The sequence below is a fragment of the Acinonyx jubatus genome, chromosome B3 (genome assembly GCF_027475565.1).
Source record: "Acinonyx jubatus isolate Ajub_Pintada_27869175 chromosome B3, VMU_Ajub_asm_v1.0, whole genome shotgun sequence".
Classification (NCBI taxonomy): Eukaryota; Metazoa; Chordata; class Mammalia; order Carnivora; family Felidae; genus Acinonyx; species Acinonyx jubatus.
Genome location: NC_069386.1, coordinates 132717516 through 132735357, shown reverse-complemented (window position 1 = coordinate 132735357; position 17842 = coordinate 132717516). Strand labels below are relative to the sequence as shown.

General features: G+C 37.7%; 1 protein-coding gene across 3 annotated transcripts in view; it reads right to left on the bottom strand.

Moving 5' to 3' along the window:
• Positions 1–3072: 3072 nt before the first annotated feature.
• CPSF2 (cleavage and polyadenylation specific factor 2) overlaps positions 3073–17842 on the bottom strand; it is a 33716-nt gene continuing 18946 nt past the window's right edge. For all 3 annotated transcript variants that reach the window (XM_027066457.2, XM_027066458.2, XM_015086270.3), the window contains exons 10-16: positions 15301–15401; positions 13664–13864; positions 11366–11518; positions 9739–9964; positions 7991–8290; positions 6456–6590; positions 3073–6060 (exon numbers count right to left, since the gene is read on the bottom strand). In XM_027066457.2, the coding sequence (XP_026922258.2) occupies positions 5968–6060; positions 6456–6590; positions 7991–8290; positions 9739–9964; positions 11366–11518; positions 13664–13864; positions 15301–15401 (1209 nt within the window). In that variant the 3' untranslated portion in view covers positions 3073–5967. The remainder of the gene's footprint in view (positions 6061–6455; positions 6591–7990; positions 8291–9738; positions 9965–11365; positions 11519–13663; positions 13865–15300; positions 15402–17842) is intronic.

Genomic DNA, 17842 nt, shown 5'->3' with positions numbered 1-17842 from the left:
CTGGAGGGAAAACCTAACTGAATCCATGCATCGTCATGGACTGGACCCTGGGGCGAAAAGGAAAGGATTACGATAAGGACATTTTTAGCGTAACTGGTAACATTCGAATGGGGTTTGTGGATTAAATGGTAGAACTTTATCAATATTGCTGTCCTGGTGCTGACAGAAGTACTGTAGTTACAGCTAATGAGACATCGTAACTGCAACTTAGTATAATAACAATTAAAAAATTAATATGTATATATAAATAGAATAAGGTAAATACGGCAAAATGTTAACGGGAGAATCTAGAAGAGGGATATGTGGGATCTTTTAAATTATTCTTGTAACTTTTCCATCTGTTTAAAATTATTCCAAAATAAGTGAAATAAAATATATACAAGTGATCTTTCAGCTGTTAGAGATGTATTACACTGGTTTTTATACTACTAGAGATATCTCTGTTTAATGCTTTCATTATCTCAGGTAAAAACTACTTTAAAAAATGGCCGAAATAAATGTGAAAGAAGCTTTTTTTAATGGGCAATAATGTAGATATGAAATTCTACTCGATAGTTAAAAACTCAGAATACTCTGAATCCCCTTTCCTCATTAAACATGCTTCTTTCTTCCTATAATAGTTTATCTCCTTGAAAAAAAAAATCACATATATGAGATACTGAAAAACCTTGAGAATTTGAATCCTGTACATTTAGGATAAGTAATTTTTTCTCATGACTGATAAAGGATTTACACAGTCTCATTAAAGACTTATGTCCTTTGATATTTAAATATGAAATTTAACCTGAACCATGACTTACATTGGAAATTAGAGTATCTTTATGATTTCTGATATATTCTACTAGTTTTAATTAGAGTTTGGGGTTAAATGACTGTTTAATGTTAAAAAAATCTCCTATGGTAGCAAATGTCTGTCTAGACAAGGCATTTTTTTAATCTTTTTTTTTTTTTTTTTCCATCATTTAGAGTCAAGTGGTAATGTCATTTGGGCCAAGACTGCAAGTTGTTTCTAAAATAATTTACATTTCTCATAAGCTTGGTAAATGAATCCAAAAAGATGAGAGCTCCCAAAATATTAAACACAAGACCAGCAGCAGCACCCCCGGAATACAAACAGCTTCCCACAGAGATCTGTTCAAAGGGCTTCACTAGTGGCAAACACACAATTTAGCAGTGCCTTAAAAAAATTGTTAGAGGGAGAAAAGGAAATACGATGAATTGGATATTGGACATTACCATCAACAAAACCTCAGAAAATGATGTTAGGTCTTCATGAATCCTTCATATATTCTCCACTGGAGTTTATCAGGCAGAATCAAAAATTTGGGCAGGACCTATGGAATCCATGAACAATTTCATGAAAAAAGCATATATACTTTTGGTTCTATTCAACTACAATGAAGAGAAAGTTAAAACCCTCCAAACTTCTATTTTGCTCCTTGACATCATATTTTGACTTCAAGAATTAAAATGAAATAGTCTTGAGCAACAAACGAAAAGCACCAAGAAAGAGAGGGGTTGGGGGCGGGGGGAGGAGGAGGAAAAGGACAAAAGCAAAGCTACCCTCGCTTCCAGCAAAGTCCTAGGTTTATTTATTTTGGTCATTTTGGTATTTTCTCATAGACACAACTGAGGTGGTCAAAAGTGAGAGACAATCAAAAGAAGAAGAAAAACACCCTCCTCCATCCATGCTCAGGGAGGCAGATCTGAATGTTCCTTCTCGCTCCCACCCCATCTGCACTTACACATTCATTCTGTAGTTACCGAATGGCTAAAAGAGGGGGCTTGGGGGTGGCCAGGAACAACCACCACCAAGACAATTAACCTTTCAATCACTGGATTGCCAGCCATAAGTGGTCATCGGTTCATCAATATTTGAAGGACGATAGCCCTGAGATAAGCCACCAGAAACTTACAACCAAAGAAGAGTATAGAAGGTAACACCCCCTCCCCTTTACTGGCCATCATATAGAATGAAAATGAAGCTCTCCCTCAGCATGCTACTGTCCTAGGTTAGCAGGTGCTGGGCGCTGTTCTCAGAGCAGATCAACTGAACATATTAACCCAAAGCAAAGTGAACATACACAAAGGAACTGAAACACAGCAATGCAGAAGAAAAAAAGTAGTTGAAGTTTACAGCTTGATATCTCATAGTGTTATGGTTGGGACTGTGGAATTCGTCTAGTTCAACACACTTATTTTAGTGTTGAATGGGTTCTAGATCCATTCATTTAGTACTGAATGAATAGACTCTGTAAGGCTGGGTCCCACTCCCTCTCTGGCCTGCTATGAGGCTCTCAAGCAAATCCCTTCCCTTCCCGAGGCCCATTCATTCAATACTAAAATAAGTGAATTGAACTAGATGAATTCCACAGTCTCTCTCAGCCATAACAGTTAAGATTTTAAGTTATAAATTTCAACTACTTTTTCTCTCCCTATGGCTTTTCTGCAGACATTGATAAGCTGATTCTAAATTCACACTGACATGCAAGAGCACCAGAAAAGCCAAATCAATCTTGAAAGAGAACAAAGTTGGAGGACTCACACTTGCCAATCTCAAAACTTAATACAAAGCTATAGAAATTCAGACAATGTGGTACTAGTATAAGGATATATACAGATCAGTGAGATAGAATTCAGAGTCCCAGAACAAACTCATACATTTACGAGCAACTGATTTTCAACAATGGTGATAACTTGATGAGGAATTGGTCTTTTCAACAACTGATGCTGGGACAACTGGATAGCCATGTGCAAAAGAATGAAATTGAACCCCTACCTCACACAACATATAAAAATTAGCTGAAAATGAATCAAAGATGTCAATTTAAGAGTTTAAACTATGAAATGCTTAGGAAAATAATAAGTATCAATCTTTGTGACCTTGGATGAAACGACGGTTTCTAAGATATGACACCAACAGTACATGGAACCAAAAGGAAAAAAAAAACAAAAACATAAATCACAATTCATCAAAATTAAATAAAAAATGTTGTGCTTCAAAAGGACACAATCAAGAAAGGGAAAAAGAGAATAGGAGCAAATGTTTGCAAATCACAAATCCGATAAGGATTTCGTATCCAAACTATATTTAAAAACGTATAACTCAACAATAAAAAAGAAATAACTCAACTAAAAACTAGACAAAGAATCTGAACAGACATTTCTCTAGAGAAGACATACAAATGGCCAATAAGTACAGAAAAGATAGTCAACATCATTAGTCATTAAAGAAACGCAAATCGAAACCACAATGAGATACCTCTTCACACACCCTAGAACGATTAAAACAAAAAATAAGGTGAGTAACAAGTGTTGCTGAGGATGTAGAAGAATTGGAATTCTCACTCCCTGCTGGTAGGAATGTTAAATAGTACAGGCACTTCGGAAAATCGTTTGGAAATACAGTTCGGAAAACTGACAGTTTCTCAAAAGAGTTACCTATCATTTATCTAGCGATTCTACTTTTAGGTATCTACCCCCCAAAACTGAAAACACATCTCCACACAAAAAAACTTGTATAGGAATGCTTATAGCAGCATTATTTATAATAGCCAAAAAGTAGAAACCACCCAAATGTCCACCAGTTCGTGAATGGATCAACAAAATGTGGTGTACCCACACAATGGAATATTATTCAACCATATAAAAAATGCTGATACATGCTACAGTATCAACGAATCTTGAAAATATGCTAAGTGAAAGAAGTCAGACACAAAAGGCCACATTTTGTATGATATCATTTTTATGAAATATTCAGAATAGGCAAATCCATAGAGGCAGGAAAGAGATTGATGGTTGCCTAGGACTAGGGTGAAGGAAAAAACGGGAAGTGACTGCTAAGGAATGGGTACAGAGTTTCTTTTGAGGGAGAGGAGAATGTTCTGGAATGAGCTAGTGGTAATGGTTGTACAACACTAAATATACTAAATGCCAATTAATTATATACTTTAAAAGAGTATATTTTACGGTACGTGAATTAGAGCTCAATTTTTTTTAAAGGCCCTTGTTAGAAAATTGACCTCTGCACTTCTGTTTCAGAACACCTACTGGTTCATGAAAACAAAACAAAAAAAACTGTAATGAAACTTGACATTTATAACCTCATTGTAACAAATGCTACAATAAAATTTCTTTTAACCAAATTATCTATACATATAAGCTGATGGTCCACTTGTATTTATTTTGCCTTTAAACAAAGATCTGAAAAAGTTCTCTGCGTTCATGATTTATCTATAGTCCTTTTTAAAATTTATACTTTTCTTAAGTAACCAAGGCTGAACAAATGTCTTCATTTTAGAAAGTTTAGTAATACTGTCCTCTAGAAACAGGTCAAAGTCTTGCTCTTGCAATGACATTAGTTAGCACAGCCATCTTCAAGCAGTACTTTAAAATTTAATTCCTTTTCAAAGGACAATAAAAAGGCTAAAGCAAGAAACAATTTTTCAATATCGGGAATGCAATGTAATATGTATAACCAGATGCTTCAAGCCATGTAACGAATGCAGACTTTTTTTCCCCTGGAATATAACTAGGATTCTAGGCTTACTCTCTTCAGTAACAAGAATTTAAGTGAAAAATTTTCAAAGCTCTACAAAGAAAACATACTCTTCACCATCATCTTCTGTAATGTTGTTCTGCATATCTGGTTTTCAGGATCAGAAAACTATAACTTTGCGTTAGCACTATAATCCACAGTAAATTCTTTGTAAGCTTTGAATGAAATTTTAATTCTAGTCTGATATCACTGGGTGGTACTATACATAGATCCATATAAGTTAAACAAGAATGATCCTTCTAAAAACGCTAAGTATGAAGAGGAGGGCTTAAATACTTAGGAAGTAAAGATCAAGGACTGCCATGATCAAGTTACGTACTGAAAAAGCATCAACACGTTACAATTGGGCAACACGATTTTCATTTTTAAGTTCAATGAGAATTGCATATATTCAGCTTTTACTCTTAAACACAAGTGATTTATACTACGTGAGGGCTGCTAGCCCGAAGAAAGACAGGAACACAAGAAAGGATGACCTTATCCAACTTCAGTATTATTTTTGTAGCAAGGTTATAAAATCCAGCCACTGCTTCAGCAACCCTAGGAAGGAGCAAGCCTAAGAGATGAAAACATTTACACCTTTTGATTAAATTATACTATTACCTTATAAAAATAGGTGGTTCAGCATTTGTTTCCTTAAAAACAGAGCGCTCAACAGTTTCCGATAAAGTAACCTAGCTGAGAGCTAAGATGTATCTAAATGCATACATCAAGGATTTCTTTTGCATTATATATATTCAAATGATGCTGTTATAATTCATACCAAACAACAAAATCTTGATAAAACAGGAAATGGGAGAAATAAAAATTGATTCCTGACCCAAATGTGTACCAGCTCAGACTAGAGTGAATACCCAGGAAATATAGGCAGGGATAAGGAGATATGCCCCAACTGCATATCAGAATTCCAAAGAAAAGTCTGAGTGTACACTCTTTGTTTTTTGTTTTTTAAACACATAGGCCTCAAAAAACCGTTTCATCAGTTTTTTTATATAACACACATCTTTTCTAAATAATTCTCACTTTTCATTCCAGAAAACGTAAGAAACTGTCTGCAAGAGCTCATGCAAACATGTTTCTCTAAGGCCATGAGCTGGTTTGCTAAGTTGCATTGTTTTATTCAAGTAAAAAGCCCTTCTAGAATAAGGGGTCTATAGAGGAAACCAATCATCTTCAACTCTCCGGCCTGCACACTTGTTAGAATCTCTATCATTCTGAAAGTCAAAAGGTAGAATGCTCATTTGACCATTAGCAAAACGAACTCTATTTACATTTTTAAAAAATCTAATGCATGTTAAATTTTTCTGGCATTTCTTTTTTGTATGTTACAAAACAAAAAAGCAAAAGCTTAGAATAAGAACCCTTTTCTCTTAGAAAGGTCAAACAGACACTTCTTGACATCACGTTCTTTACACAATGGCATACTGTTCATATAAAAGGTCTCTTATCCTATAAAAATCTTGACAAAGGCAGCCTTCTAATCCAATGCGGCCAGTTTCCGTCTAGAAAGTTAAAAAAAAAAAAACAAAAAAAACCTTTAGTACATTTCCTATTCATTAATATGCAGATATAATAACCAAAATATATTAATTAGATTATTTGATGATTGGTCTGGAAATGGGTTGCTCTGATTCACAGAATATGGATCTAACATTCAAGTCATGAATTTTACATAGACATGTAAATGTCAGAGGATTCAAATAAAAATTTACAAAGAAACTATATATCATTTCTTGGAGAGCCACTTTTATAAGCCTTCAAGGTCATCATTCATAATGAATATAAATTATGGATCTCCAGTTGGTGAAATTACCAATCAAGAATTACAGAATTCAAAAGGGCAACACATCAGAAGGCAGCGTTTCTTCAATTCATCCCTTATTAGAAACACACTTACCCTGCGGACTGCTACTTGATTGTTGCAAACAAGTACGCCCCCTACAAATTCAGCTTGAATCCCCTCCCGTAAAAGAACTTGTTTGAAGTCTGACAGTCTTGGTTCGTTCATAAAAACTGACTGGTGTCCAGGAACCTTAGATAAGGTTAAAGGGGAAAGAATAACCTCAAATAAAACACCAGACCCACAGTGGTACCGAATAAAGTGAGATTTAACACATGATCTCTAAGATATTTTCTATTTTTCCCTGAAGACCTTTGACAGATCGTATCAAGGCTGTTAAGTCCCATTCCAAGTTGTTATTCTGAATTTTCCCTCATTATTTTACTTAACATCACAAAGCCCTTCACATTTTCTGAATGTTTCCCAATCGATTTTATTAGTCATGCCTCACAGTAACAGAGAGACATCTGGTAAAGTTATGTTCGTCACTCGCCCACTTGCCTGAGGGGGTCAAGGAGAGCGCCAGGAGGCAGAGCTGAACCAAAAAACTCATTTGCCAGATCCTCCTCCTTCATGTAGTGCAGAGGAGAGTTCTCCCCTGACCCCAGTCTCACCTTCCCTTCTCCCTTGAGGCGAATGCAGTGTATGCCAGGGGCTTTGGACTCAGAAAAACAAGCGGTTCAACCTAACGCTGCTACTTGGAAACTGCCTTGATGAGCACTAGCGTTAGCACAGTAAAAAGATTCGAGTTCTTGCCCCAATCTCAAGAGCATTACTAGAAGGGAGTCCAACAACAGAGGCTGTGTTCTATTCTTTATTGCACAGAAAGGCTAAAGAGGCCCCTGCATGAACACGGGCCTCTTACTACACAGTTTTCACACCGCTGTAAGTTAATTACCTGAGATCTCTGCTAACTGGATTATCTCTTGAGAACACGTAAACACTAGATTAAAATTATAGCCATACTTAATAAAAGATTTCTAACTACATCGAAACCAAAAGAGATTTCAGCAGAATTGACAACACACGAAAATAGGAGTACAGGAGTTCCACCGTCTTAGAAAACTACAGCTCTCCTGACCGGAAGCAGGTATGTGATGTAATCCTCACAACCAAAATTTAAATACTGAGGGGCGCCTGTGTGGGCCAGCTGGTGAAGCGTCAGGTTCAGGTTGAGGTCTCACGGTCATGGGATCGAGCCCCACGTCTGGCTCTGCACTGAGCGTGGAGCCTGCTTGGGATTCTCTCTCTCCCTCTCTCTCAAAATAAAAAATAAACGTTTAAAAAAAAAAAAACAAAGCAAAATTTAAATACTGAAAAAAATCAGTCACGAAGCAATCATGGATCTTACAATATTTGTTAAACATTTCCTTTAAATTGTTATCAAGCCCTTGCCGTCTAGGAGACACACACACACACACACACGCGCGCGCTCAGGCGTGCAAACACATAACCATATCTTGAGTCATCTTATTTTTAAAATTCCAAAATCAGCCTACATTGGACACATATTGTAAAGAGTTAAAAACATAAAAGCACAATCCAAAGGGAGACAAATGAAGGAAGAGGCCGAAGCGGGACGTGCTTGTTACCTCATGGGGGGGTAAGGGCTCCAAAGTCGGAATGATCTCACTTTCTTCACCCGTTTCTTTTTCATCATCCCCAAACAGGCTCTTCATGGCCTTCTGTTGTGCCAGAACGCTGGAGTCCGAAGGAGCGTCCACCTGCATTTCCAAGTCTTCTCCATCATCCTTCAGTTCTCCTTCTTCTAAGATAACTCCTGTGTCCACTTTGGAAACTCTCATGTCTAAGACTCCATCTATCCAAGCTAATTCAGCGTCTTTTGCCTTACAAAACTGAAGGGAGCTGACAAGTGAGTCTTTCAATCTCACCTACACATCATGCAAAGGGGAGGGAGACACATAAAATCCTCAGAGTATAAATTAACAACAAAATATCACCTGTTATAATTATTTCCTGACTCTGGTAATGTGTGTTAAGATTCAAAAATCTTTCACTCACCTGATCTTCACCGTGACTGGTAAGGACCTAGTGACCCATGAGATCATTAAGACCCCTATCTACTTTCCAAAGTAGACACACTAGGCCCTTGACTGCACACTAGGACCACATGGCAATTTCTTAAAATTCGTGTTAATGCCAGGGTCCCACCTCCAGTGATTCTAACATAACTGATGAGACTAAAACCAGAGCACTGAGTCCCCCTAACACCCCCAAAGCTCCCTAGATGGTTCTCATGTGTGGCCAAGGTTGAGAACCACTGACAAGTCTCACCCATCAGCCCTTGCTGCTGCTTCAAGAACACTGAATTACTTCTGTTTCCTCCATTACCATGAACCTCACACATCCATATTCTTGGACTGCTGCTTCCTCTTGTTTTATCCAGAGTAACTTTTCTGCCTGGTGAATTCCAATCCATTTTTTCCAACTAAATCTAGACATCATCCCTGCTTTAACTGACACCAACTCCTGCTACCAGAAAAAAGCTAATCTCTCCTCTGTGCTATTCTCGTTTTTTTTTTGTTTTTGTTTTTGGTTTTTTTTTGTATCTGCTTCCATTTTTTTCAAGTATGAATAGAACCTTGACATCAGTGAATTTTTTTTTAAATTTAATTTAATTTATTTATTTTTTTTAATGTTTATTTATTTTGGGGACAGAGAGAGACAGAGCATGAACGGGGGAGGGGCAGAGAGAGAGGGAGACACAGAATCGGAAACAGGCTCCAGGCTCTGAGCCATCAGCCCAGAGCCCGACGCGCGGCTCGAACTCACGGACCGCGAGATCGTGACCTGAGCTGAAGTCGGACGCCCAACCGACTGAGCCACCCAGGTGCCCCAACATCAGTGAATTTTTATAAAACTTTTGAATTCTTGAATACTCCCCATTCCCGTCACCTCTATACTTTTGCAAATGTTCCCTCTGCCTGGAATACCCTTTCTCTCTCTTTCCCTTCTCTACATTACCCTGACAACCCATCAAAACATGTTAGGATTCAGCTTAGTTATCACTTCCTCTGGAAAATCTTTTCTAAACCTCCAAATCTGGGGCAGTGTCTCCCTCTCTGGGGAGTGTCCCTCTCTGGGGCAGTGTCTCCCTCTCCCTCCCTATTCACAACATCCTGTACTTTCTCTATCAGAGGCATAACAATGTGATAAATGCTCTTTCCTTGTTATAAGCCCCTAACACCTTAAAGACTAGAAGACCTCCTAAGACAGGGGACCACATCTATCTCACTCACCCCTGTACTCCTAATATACCTGTCCTAATCTGCAACAATAATGTATTTATTTCACATGGCTCGGGTGCCAGCACGCTTACCTGGTAGATGTGAGTTTCACTAGTGGCGTCAACTGTTTCGTGTAGCTTTGGCATGTACACCTTAATATCTTTCCCACCAAATGCACGGCAGCACTCGGCAAGATCTTGACTGGCCTCTGGTGGTCCGTGGACAATGATCAACTGTCGTGGTTTCATCTGATTAATGATCTTTTTAATGGAATCTCCATCAGAGCGTCCTTCATAGTCTATGTAAGTAACCCTAGCTCTGTAATTAGACAGAATTATCCGAGCTTGTTTTTCTGATAATTTTAAAACCAAGTTATTAATGGCTTTTATAATCAGGAAAGAAATGTATACAATACATAAAATGAGGATTTGAGGAATACACATGTTACAGTGTATGTACATGTGAGGGGGAAGGGTTATGGATTTTTCAGTAGGTATTATTAGAAAAAGTGGCTCACTATATAAAGAAAAATAAAACCGATTGCTGACCTAATGCCACAAACAACAGCAGGTGAGTTGAAGCCATAAAAGAAAAATGTGAAGATTTAAATTCAATAGAATAAAATGTAAGAATTCTGTTTGTGACCAGGGACAGGGAGGGACTTCATTATATACAATTCCAAACACCATAATGAAAATATTTTATTATTTCATTACATCAAAATTAAAGATTTTTTTTTTAAACAAGGTAGACCCTGGACCACTCATATAAACAGATAACAGAATGGGAGAGGCTATCTGCATTGTCTGAAACCAAGCAGGGGTAACATCCAAAATGTACAACGAACCCCTGCACATCAGTAACATAAGGGCAACAACCCCTAGAGAAAAAGACATGAAGGCCATAAACATGGGACTTCATAGACAAGAAGACAAAAAAGGTCCCAAGCATTTGAAGAAGATGATGAAACTAATAATCACTGTAAGACAAACTTAAACAGTAGTGATACGTTATTACTCTATGCCTATTGGGCTGGAAAATGTTGAAGCGTTCAATAATGCCCAATGTTGGTAAGGAAACAGGGTTGAAAGAAGCCTTCTGCTCTGCTAGTGAAAGTATAAACTGATACAGCCATTCTGCAGAGAATTTTGTGACACTGTTAACATGCATTATTTAGATAACAACCATAGCCCATGATATATGCTAAATATCACTGGACAAATAAACTGCTTTGCTATCTAAAGCCTTAAAGAAAAATCCAAAATGATGAATTACTGGTGTTACTAACTGTACCAAATAGAAAAGGAAAAAGGTATATTAACCACTTCAGATTATAATAACATTTTTCAGACATTAGGGCACTAGAAATGTTTAAGTCAAGGAGTATATTTTACAAAACAAACACTTAGAAAAATTAAACATGTGCTACTAGACTTACTAAAAAGTCCAGAATGTTTCTTCATATAAATGTAGAGTTTAATGTTAAACCCCTACCTCAATACCAATTCAATTGCATTGGCTTTCAAATACCATTAATGAAAACAAAATGCCACCATGCTTCACAGACCTTTGCAGGGAAAAAGAAATTAAATTTTAAAAGCAACAACTTACTAGAGGATATTCAGAAATTTCACATTTGAAACAATGTAAATTATATAATTCAAGTTCTTGAAATTTTATCTCGTAACCTAGTTTCAAAACGCGACAAAAAGCACTTACTTTATTTCAATAGACTCTGTTGTAGAAATACACTTAGTGGGAACATCAGATAGATCCTGATCCATGGGTTCATCTCCATTTGTCAAGCCAGATTCCAATTTGCTTTTCTCTTCTTCAGTTGCTTGAAGTTCTGGCACTAAGAAATCCTCTGGTCTAAATTATATAAGTCTCTAATTAGAGCACTAACAAGCAAGCTAATATTAGATAATATATGTACTTAATAAATGGCATTAAGTTTTAGGCTCCTCACATATCTCAAGATTTAAATACACAATTGATCCAAAGCTAATGCAACTTTGTAGTATCAATTACCAAATGACTGCATCCATTGTGTTTTTCCTGACCACTGAGGAATGCTCTTCAGGGCGTGCTGTTGGGCTAGTAAAGAGTCCTAGATAGACCATTAGGAGAGCTTCATGGTTATCAAAAGTACTATTACAACCTGGCCTTGCATTTATTTCAATCATTCTTTTTCTCTTTCTGTGGTTTCTCTTCCCAAGTCCCACTTCTTATAAATCTCAGGCCTCTTCTGATTTCCTTAAGAGCCCCAGTTATTCTATCCCTGCCCAAAGATGACTCCCCACTGGCACATTACCAAGAAGACGGAGATACAAAATCATGAGCTCCCTCAAAAGCCTTTGCCTTTATTTCAACAAAGCACGAATGCATCTATATTCCCATGTTTACTTCCAGTATCAGAGAGAGTTGTATGTTAAAATTTAAAAACAAACTTAAAAATGTTCTCTCTAACCCCCTGAAATTGTCTACGCCCCACCCCCCAAATCTGATCCCACTCCTGAGAATCCAGGCCCCTGTTACCCAACACCTAGACTATTATAGGAGCTTCTCAGACACTGGAGTCCAACTTCTCCACCTATAATCCACATAATAACAATAGTAGTAGCAACCACTTAGAGCACGCTCACTAGGAGTCATGAGTCACAAGTCAGATTCTATGTTAAATGCCTTAAAAACACAATCCCATTTCATTCTTACCCCCACTTTTCAGATAAGGAAATTGAAAACTGAACATTGGACACTAATTAAGTAGAATAAGTAGAATGGTAAACAAACTCACCAATGTTATTTAGATTGTTATTTTTCCTCTCCACTATTTTAGAGGACCAAGTAGACAGGGAAATTTTCCTAAGTAAGTCCAAGAATGACCTAGAATCCACTATATGCTTAAGAGAGCATTACGGGAAGTACAAAGAAGGCACCAGGGAGGGACCTAGACTGTACTGGGGTGGCAAGGAAGAAACAGGAAAGGCTTCCAGAAATTTGTAAGGCCAGATTCAACCGCCTGGAGACCTGGGACGGGAAGATGGAACAAAGCTGAGGGAGGAGCATGTGCAGGAGCACGACGTGGAGAAGCCGAGCAGAAGGAAACGGAGAAGGCTGGTACCACGACAGCAGAGAATGCTCAATGGCATGACAGAAATATACAGAAACATAACAGAAAAGTCGGGAGAAACCAGATTATGAAAGACACCATGCGTCACGCTAAGGCATTTGACATTTGCCTGCAGAGCAATGGGAACTATGAGGGACCTTTACACAGGATAGCAGTGTTTTCAAACTTGGATTTGAACACGTAATTTCAGTTGTCTTCCAGTAGTGGCTGTAAATTTGGTAGACTTCCCATGATTCCACCCATGCTATCTCACATCCCTCTTGGAACTAAAATGTGTACAAAACTGCTTGAGATGTAACCCATTTCCCAAACTTCACACATCACAATCTATCAAAAATTCTCCCTATCCTATGTTTTTCTCCAATGCATGTCCCTTACCCTTTCTTTTTAAGGGGCGGGGGAGGGATTTTGGTCATCTTTTTGAACCTTTCACATACCTAACTAATAAACCTGACAGTTTGCCTTTAATATTAATTCTCTAGGGGCAACTGGGTAGCTCAGTTGGTTAAGCACCTGACTCTTGATTTCGGCTCAGGTCATGATCTCACAGTTCATGAGTTCAAGCCCCCTATCGGGCTCTGTGCTGAGATCCCTCAGAATTCTCTCTCTATCTGTCCCTCCCCCACTTGCATGCACTCTCATGCTCACGTGTGCATGCTCTCTTTCACTCTCTCAAACTTTAAAATACATATGTATTTATTCTCTAGATGTTCCTCATCCTTTCTATTTTTATGTTTCAAACTATACAAATCCTCTGTGGAGTAGTCAGAAACTATCAAAGCACATGACATGACCAGAAAGGCCAAATTTATCGAGTTCTAATGATACAGACAGTTATACACCAAACAGTCTAATCTAGAAGAAAGAAAAACTTATTCACGTACTTGATAATTTCTCCATATTCATCCCATTTAATTCTTTCTTCTGGGGCAGGAAACATAGGATAAGACTTTTTAGCCTGTTTGAAGAAACTTCCTTTACGACTACCTTCACCTTTCATCATCAGGTCATGCTTGGTTTTATGAGCTGAGGGCTGGTCAATATCTTCCTCAACGTCACTCTCATCACTAGAATCTATGTCTGCCCTAAGAAGATTGTGGAACAGAGAAAGGTCATAAAGTCCCCAAAAGATTTTGAATTAATGTTTAGAAAATTATTATTCAATTAATTCAATGATAATATTATTGGATTGATAGTTTGTAAAACATTAACTGCCAGTTAATACTCATTAATACTAGCACTGAAAGCATCAACTACATGCAATTAAAAAAATTTTTTAAATGACATAGTCACACTAAGGTAGATAGATCATAATCAATGGAGAAAAACACACACACACAATACAGAGGAACAAAGGGAACAATGACAGCATTGTCTGAAACTGCCTGCCAGAAACAATGGAATGAAGCCTGTAAATTGCTAATTCACATTCCCGGTAAAAGTATCATTCAAATATAAATATAAAATAAAAAGAAATTTGACAGACCAAAAAAAAAAAAAAAAAAAACCAACCCAGAAAAATCTGATGAAACTTATTGCCTGCAGATATGCAGCAGTCCATGAAACAAAAATCAGGGAGAAGGAAAGATGTACCATGGGGTAATATGTCTATACAAGGGAGGAACAAGAAATTAGAAATATGTGAGCAATATGGGGCGCCTGTGTGGCTCAGTCGGTTGAGCATCTGACTTCAGCTCAGATCATGATCTCACGGTTCATGAGTTCGGGCCCTGCGTCAGGCTCTGTGCTGACGACTCGGAGCCTGGAGCCTGTTTCTGATTCTGTGTCTCCCTCTCTCTCTGTCCCTCTCCCCCTCACGCTCTCTTTCTCTCAAAAATAAAAGAAACATTAAAAAAAATTTTTAAAAAAAGAAATATGTGAGCAATTTAAGCCATTTAAAAAATCTCTTTAGGGGCACCTGGGTAGCTCAGTTGGTTGAGTATCTGACTCTTGAGTTTGGCGCAGGTCATGATCCCAGGGTCATGAGACTGAGCCTTGAACTGGGCTCCAGGCTGAGTGTGAAGCACTGCTTAAGATTCTGTCTCTTCCTCTGCCCCTCCCCTGCTCATGCTTGCTCTCTTTCTCAAATTTAAAAAAAAAAAAAAAAAAAAAAAAAAGCTCTTTAAAAACTAAAACTGATTTTTTCTTTTTTAACTGTGTTTTTCTGAGAGAGAGGGTGCAAGCACGGGGGGGGGTGGGGGGGTGAGGGAGGGAAAGAGAGAGACTCCCAAGCAGGCTTGGCGGGGTCAGCGTGGAGCCTGACACGGGGCTCCAACTCACAACCATGAGATCATGACCTGAGGTGAAATCAAGAGCTACGCTGGTACCTCGATTTTTTTAAAAACAAAACAAAATATTAGCACTGAAAGCACCCGGCATTCTAGCACCATTTAAAGATGTAACAAAAGTAACAAAGTCGACATAAAATTTAAATATTTTCAATTAAAATTTATCTTAGAAATAAGTTCTTAAGTTATATACAATTAACCATAAGCTTTTAATCTGTTTGAAAACAACTCACTCTTTTGACTGCTCAAGTTTTTTCGCAGCTTCTTTCTTTAGTTTCTCTTTTTCCAAGTATTCTTCAAGTTCTTTCCCTTCAAGCTTCACACGCTTCCTTAACTAAAGAAAAATAGCAAACAAAAGGAAATACCGTTACAAGGGGGTTCAGGCAGTGGGGTGTGAGACACAGTATATCTGTAAATTTATCATCTTACATTTGAAACCATTCAAGTTTCCATTACATGCGATGACAGATCCTATTCACATTACTACTAAAATTGAGCTGTTACATTTTTAGGATGGGTTTAATTTAAACTAGTTAAAAATCACCAATCGGGGGGACGCCTGAGTGGCTCAGTCGGTTGAGTGCCTGACTTCAGCTCAGGTCATGATCTCGCGGTTTGTGGGTTCAAGCCCCGCGTCGGGCTCTGTGCTGACAGCTCAGAGCCTGGAGCCTGCTTCGGATTCTGCGTCTCCTTCTCTCTCTGCCCCCCCTTAGTTGTGCTCTGTCTATCTCTGTCTCTCAAAAATAAATGTAAAAAAAAAAAAAAATTTTTTTTTAAATCACCAATCAGGAAAAAAAATATAGATAATATTTTTATAATTTTGATATAGGCCTACACAAGACATAAAACCCAATAGCCATAAAGGAAAAAATAAATACAGCAACATGGAAAAAAAAACCTCACTGACATTTAAAATCTCATAAAATTATAAGGAACTGAGAAAATTATTTGCAGCACTACATGACTATCAGAAGCTCTTTTTCCTAACAGCTCTTCCAAATCAGTTAAGATGATCAACATGTCAAAAAAAGGACAAATCCATATATAAGCCATTGACAAAATAAGAAAAATAGCTATGAAAAGATGTCTAATTTCACTAATGATTTCTGAAAAAGGCAAAATTTTAAGAAATGTACACTACCATTTTTAAACCTATTAGACCTTAAATCTATTAGTGCTAATTACTATGTGGGAAAAGGGCACCTTCACCCACTATTACAGGAAAAGTTAGATAAACTATGTTAGAAGGCAATCTGCCAATGTCTAAACATAAAAATGTGTTTGTCATTTGACATAACACTTTTAGGAATTTATCTTACTGAAACAATCACAAGCGTGAGAAAAAAAGCACATTGCAGCAATGTTTGGAATGGTAAAAAACCAGACTCAACTTTTGGTTTTTGGTAGATTACATTTATTAATGTCTACCAAATCAGAAATTAAAAGTGAGAAAATTTTAAAATATTCATCTTTTCACTAAAAAGTAATAAAATCATTACACATTAACAGCATATTTTTACAAGAGATAATTACACTTTCCAAAGACCCCCACCCACCCCCCGCCACACAAAAAAATTAGTAAAAAGCATGGCATTATTTTACGTTTTTACAAGTCTCTTTATTTTGTAGCCCAATATAAGACAGCTGGATGCTCACATCTGCTGAATTCATTCTCTTGCAATATGTCGTTTTGGTTAAAGCATATGAAGAAAATGCGGCCTCACACAGATGTATAGTTGGAAAAGGGAAATAGATTTAAATAGTGTTTCCATGAATATTCTTTGATGTTATGTTAAAACTCTAACACTGCATCTGGGTGGCTCAGTCGGTTAGCATCTGCCTCTCGATTTCGGCTCAGGTCCCAGTCTCCTGGTTCATGGGATCAAACCCCATGTTGGGCTCGGCACTGACAGCATGGAGCCTGCCTGGGATTCTCTCTCTCCCTCTCTCTCTCTCTGTCCCTCCCCAACTCGTGCATGCACCCTCTATCTCTCTCTCAAAAATAAACATTTAAAAAAAAAAAAAAGGTTTTCAAAAAAAATTTTTTAATGTTTATTTTTGAGAGAAAAAGACAGAGCACGAATGGGAGAGGGGCAGAGACAGAGGGAGACACAGAATCCGAAGCAGGCTCCAGGCTCTGAGCTGTCAGCACAAAGCCTGAATCGGGGCTGGAACTCACAAACCACGAGATCATGACCTGAGCTGAAGTAAGATGCTTAACCAACTGAGCCATCCAGGCACCCCAAAACGCTGGTTGTTTCTTAAAAATTAGGCATAATGTGGAATCTGAAAGATACCAATAACTTTTTATAGTGTTACATATTAAAAGTGACTGATTTATCTTGCACTTTGAATGGATCTTTTATTTGTGTGCTATTTTGTACCTACAAGCTTTGGTTATTTGCAAAATACAGGTTCACCAAGTTACACGAATCTTATAAACCTTGACAATATTTTAAACATCACATTTGCAAATATCACTACCAACCCCATCAGCAAAGCCTTCTAAGTTTACGTTGTCCATCTCCTGGTGATGAGCACAGCTTTCCAAAATTCTAATTTTCACTTGAAAGTTTGAATTTTATTGGATTTAGGCAACAAACGCTGTCAATTATTTTCCTCAGAGTGACAAGCTCACCTTGCTCATCTCTGCTGGATACCCAAGTCTGAAGAGCTGTGTCATTATTTCAAGGAAAAAATGGCGTTCCAAGAAGAAAGCAGCCAGTGTAACTCACAACTCAGTTCCCCAACTGGCTTTCTTCAAGACAAACATCA